General features: G+C 39.1%; 1 protein-coding gene across 1 annotated transcript in view; it reads left to right on the top strand.

Moving 5' to 3' along the window:
* The window catches only part of zgc:109982 (retinol dehydrogenase 8), an 8,537-nt gene extending 3,462 nt beyond the window's left edge, over positions 1–5,075 (top strand). The window contains exons 2-6 of the mRNA XM_014024073.1: positions 574–735; positions 860–1,039; positions 1,237–1,330; positions 4,430–4,613; positions 4,697–5,075. Coding sequence (XP_013879527.1) covers positions 574–735; positions 860–1,039; positions 1,237–1,330; positions 4,430–4,613; positions 4,697–4,930 — 854 coding nt within the window. The 3' untranslated portion in view covers positions 4,931–5,075. The remainder of the gene's footprint in view (positions 1–573; positions 736–859; positions 1,040–1,236; positions 1,331–4,429; positions 4,614–4,696) is intronic.
* The last annotated feature ends 190 nt before the right edge of the window (positions 5,076–5,265 follow it).

Raw genomic sequence — 5,265 nt, 5'->3', positions numbered from 1 at the left:
TTGTAGTGCTATACAACAAAATAAATTAATAGCCAATTTATTTTAATTTAACCAATTTATGTCATTAGTCTACATTATTACATTTAAAATTATAATTCTAATTCAAACAGAACAGCCTCTTGTCAACATAATTATAGTGTAATTTATTTTCAACTCGAAATATCTTCAAACTACGGTGGCCCATAAGGGTCGACAAAATGCAAAAGCCAAGATAACAGCAGACTGACTGCTCGTAAAATATACGACAGGTCTGGACCACACGTGGATTTTGTTCATATCCGAAGAAAATCTTAGGATACGAGAAAATCGGTGAATGCCACAAATTCTCCTAAATCACTCGTACGCACAACTTAAGAACAAATCTGTTCGTACGAACGGTTCTTGCATGACGCCCATTGTTCCTGAGCTGAACCTTTTGAATGGATAAATAGCACAAAGTATCCAGAAGTAGCTGAAGGGCAGAAAATGTACAGAAACTAAACAGATTATATTTCCACTGGCCAACAGATGTGATACACATGTTTTGGTTCACCTCTGAGTGTTTCAGTTGTTGTAATGTTTATTATCTTGTAGTTTATGCCACCATGAGGAACCTGAGTAAGGCCGAGCCGCTGATCGAAGCAGCCGGCCGGACTCTGGGCAGAACCTTGGAGATCAAGCAGCTGGATGTCTGCTGTGAGGAATCCGTTAAAGCCTGTGTGGACAGTTTACCTGAGCGCAGAGTGGACATCCTCAGTGAGTTTGCATCTTTTTCAGTGACGAGTCACAAATAACAGAACTTCCATAAATACTGTCTGAGATAGGAATTTTGCTCTTAGAAATGGAGCAGCTGAAATCTGTAAATGTGTTTCTGTGGCAGTAAGTAATGCTGGGATGGGCCTGATTGGACCCATTGAGTGCCAGTCCCTGGATGAGATGAAGACTGTCATGGACACCAACTTCTTTGGGCTGGTACGATTGATTAAGGAAATCCTGCCTGACATGAAAAAGAGGAAAAAAGGACACATTGTGGTCATTAGCAGCGTCATGGGCATCCAGGGTGAGCGTCGTTTAGCTACTGTTGTCACCCTTCTTCTCTTTCTAGCTGCCATTCTTCTTTTAGCTTTTAGCTGTGTCATTATGCTCCTTTCAACTTTGAGCTGCAGTTTTGCTCATTTTAATATCTAGTTTGCAGATTTTAGCTTTAGCATCTTGCTAAGTTTAGCAGTGGCCTGACAGTCTCGTTCTCCATTTCAGGAATTTTATTCAACGACATCTACGCAGCATCCAAGTTTGCGTTGGAGGGGTTTTGTGAATGTTTGGCGGTGCAGGCCCTGAGGTTTAAGCTGAAGTATGTTTATTCTTTCTGAGCTCACTTTGTTTCCACATTTGATCATTGCTCCCTTCCAAAAGCGTGTGTATGTATCTGTATTTGTTTGTCTGTTGCGTTAGTAAAATATCTCATGATCAATGGACAGATTTCAATGAAACTCTCAGAATGTAAGCATTCAGTTTACATCTAACTTTTGAAGTCAATCCAAAAGACCATTTCGTAGTTTTTTTGAGCGCATGCACATAGTGAAGCCTAATCTCATCATGGGTCACATGTTAACCTGGTAAACCTAATGGTGCGTTCCAGTAGTCCTGGGAAGTGGTAATTTCCCAGTTCCCATTGGTAGATTTAAACTGCAACGCCCCCTCCAGTGGTAATATTCCACTCGTGTAGTGGAAGATAAGCAACTGTCCCCAGTTTCTATTTCAAGATGGCGGCTACTCGCAGCTTTAGAAAGTTACCTCCGTAACTTTTACTGTTAATTATCTTTCTTAATTTTTTTGTGCAAGTTTAATCACTCGCACGAGTAGTGTGTTTTTTTGTGCATACTGTACAAATTAAAATTAATATTTATTTGCATGACGTACGTAGTAGAGCTGTCTTTTTGTCATTGTTTATATTGTAGCAGTGTTGTAGCTAGGTTAGCGGCAGCAATACAATAACCTGTCAGCTAACTGGAATACAGTTTCATATGGTTTGTTGGGAAATTAGATTAGATTAGATTAGATTAGATAGACCTTTATTGTCATTGTACAGAGCACAATGAAATTACAGTTCAGAACACCCATTCATGTACCATTTACAAGTTCTGGGAATACAATGTAAATGGAATGCAGCATAAGGCTGCTATGAAAATGCCATTATAATTCAACAAGTTAAAAAACAGATTTATTGCTCAGATTTTTATAACAAATCTTATCTAAGACTCTAAAGGAAAGTTTAACACAAACCAGTTTAAATACAGCAAATACATCGGGTCTGTATAACCGCGTAAATTTATCTGTTGAATTTGAGCATAAACATGTGCCCTTTGTGCATTTGTGATCATTTCTAATTACGAACTGGTAAATTCAAAATATTATTTTAAAGTTTGACCACAACAGCTATAACTCCGTCCCGCCTTATTAGAAAAGGATTTTAGTTTCAAGACTGTTTAAATGGTGCTGCGTGGTATGTATTCTTTACAGCTCTATGTTTCGCAGTGATGGTGGCTGAAACCAAAGAGGGCAGGCCGACACAAGACAGGAGGAATTAAAATAATTTATTAAACTAATTAAATATAAAAAGCAACATGGTGGAACGTGACTGATGGCTGAGAACCAGATGATCAAACGAGGCAGTGGTGGTAAAAGATCGGTTTAATACACACAGGAGACGGTGACAAGGAGGAAGTGGAAAACTACTGAGGGTGGAAATGGAAATGACACTGGAGGCATAAACACAAGAGTTAGAAAATATCTAAACACAGAAACACAAGAGGATTAGAATCTAAACATCTACAGTCATTTTACACATCACCACTGTCTCCTCAGTGTTAAAGAAAACTTACAAGTTAAAGCAGCACACCCTGTTTTTAGACACGATCCAACACAGCACCAATTAACACAAACATTTACGATAATGACTCTGGAGCTTAACTAAAAATAAAAGATTGGAGAAAAACTGTAATTATCTCCTGCTGCCAAAGATCAATGCCCTTACCAAAAAGAAGTATACTTTAAGTACATTTCATTAAGTAAACTAAAGAATATAAAAGTGTATTTTCATAAGTGTACTTTTGTTTACCAAGTACACTGATATAAGTATACTAGCAGTCAGTGGTGAGCACGGTTCCCCTAAAGCACAAAAGCACTAATAGGGGAACTAATTTGCTGACTCTGAAGAATGTTCCATGGGTCAGCTATTTTAGTGCTTTAGAATTAGCTTTTGTTAAAATTTTCAGTGCATTAGTGGTTTGGGGACCTAAATATTTGAGTTAGTGCTTTAGGGTTAGCGCAACTGATAGATTAGAGCTGCCCACCACTGTTAGCAGTTAGCAAAACATCTCACAAACCACCAGACAGACTGTGTTGAACGTCTCAGGAAGTTATCCCTGAATGTCCATCTACACCTGATTATTGGAATCAGTCTAATTTAAGATGGCTGCCACAGCTCGTCAGTATTAACCTGCATAAAGTCAAGTTTACAGACACTGATCTACAGTTTGATGTCACTACTGAGAGTCAGTAACAACACAGGTTATGACGAGCACTAAAACATCTTGCTAAATGTTGTAATATCACAAGGTTACACTGTATTTATTAAGTTTAACCAAAAAAGCTGCAGCTGTCATTTCTCAGCATAAAATAATCTCAATTTAAAACTTGAAACTTTTAATGAGAAAGTAGGCGGGTAATGGAAAGCTATACTTTAAATAAAGGAAGTGTTTCAAGTCAGTCAGACTTTGGTTGCTCTACATCAGGGGTGTCAGAATTTTTTTCCTAGAAGACCACATGAGCATTATGGTGGCCCTCAAAGGGCCAGTTGTAATTAATTCAGTGTGTTGTGTTTAACTCGGACTAAACATGAAATGTCATGTTCTTTGTGTAAATAAAACAGAAATACTATTAAAAGTAAAAGTAAGAATTTTACTCACTGTGGGGTTGTGCTAAAAAGCTACTGTCTTGAATTCTGAACTGTCCCACTTTCCTACAGGGAATTCCCACTGGAGGGGGCATTCCAGTTTAAAGTTACAACTTGTAAGTGGGAAGTTCCCACATCCCAGTATAGCTGAGCCACAGCAAAAGGAGCCAGCTAAAAAACTCTGTGAAATGTAGATTTTATATGTTGAATTTCACCATCAGCTACTTTTGAAACTTGTGCACCTCCACCTAGTGGTGGGATGTAATTTTGTGGGTAAAATAATCAGCATGCATTATGGGAGATGTAGGAAATGGTCAATGCTGGCTTTAAAGTAGTTTATTTTAAGACAAAAATACATTTTGAAGCTCTCGCAGGCCCAATAAAATACTCCGATATGCCACATTTGGCCTGTGGGCCTTGAGTTTGACACATGCTCTGCATGAACATCTTTTTTAATGAGATACATTTTTCATTGTCCTTCTCTTCTTGTCTCAGCATCAGCCTGATTGAGCCAGGCCCGGTGATAACAGAGTTTGAGCGTAAAGTCTACGAAGACGGCCTGAAGATTGATCTCAGCAAGGCTGACAAAGTGACGGCTGACATGTTCAAAAACATGTACCTGAAGACTTTCAAAGAAATCTTCGAAACCCTCGGGCAATCTGCCGAGGACATCGCGGAGGTATGCTTTGGACAGATGCTTTAGATCAGCTTCTTGTGTCTGTTGTTGACGTTTGCCTGCTGTCGTTTGTTTTCTCCTTCCAGCACACTTTCAAGATCATCACCATGGACAACCCCCCCTTTCGTCATCAGACCAACACTCTTTACACCCCCATGACCACGCTTAAATACGCCGACCCTACTGGTGACCTTCCCATCGAGACGTTTTATTCAATGGTGTTTCAACACGAGAAGGTCTTTAACATCAGCCTGAACCTCCTCAAGCTGCTGCGCTGGAGAAGCCGGAAGAGCTTTTCCCTGGAAAAGGACAACAACTGATTTCCTTTATTTGGTCAAAAGTTAAATACATTCGATCAGTGGTTCCCAAACTTTTCAGATTTTGTCCATAGTGTTTTAGTCAAGACCAGTATTTCCCAAAGTTGGGGTCGAGACCCAAAGTGGGGTCCTGAAACATCAAGGTGGGGTCCTGAAAAGATTTTCTGAATTAATTACATTTTTGCCTTAGTTGTTACAAATTACTGAGGTTAGTATATTGAAAATGGATAAATGTAGTATGATAAACATTGTTGCTATGCCCATGTTTTGTTGACCTGATACAAATGGTTATCATCCAAAAATAGTTGGGGCCACAGGTCTCTGCTGCTGTTATTTTG

Source organism: Austrofundulus limnaeus, unplaced genomic scaffold (assembly GCF_001266775.1).
Source record: "Austrofundulus limnaeus strain Quisiro unplaced genomic scaffold, Austrofundulus_limnaeus-1.0 Scaffold406, whole genome shotgun sequence".
Taxonomy (NCBI): Eukaryota; Metazoa; Chordata; class Actinopteri; order Cyprinodontiformes; family Rivulidae; genus Austrofundulus; species Austrofundulus limnaeus.
This window is presented reverse-complemented; position numbering and strand designations above follow the sequence as displayed.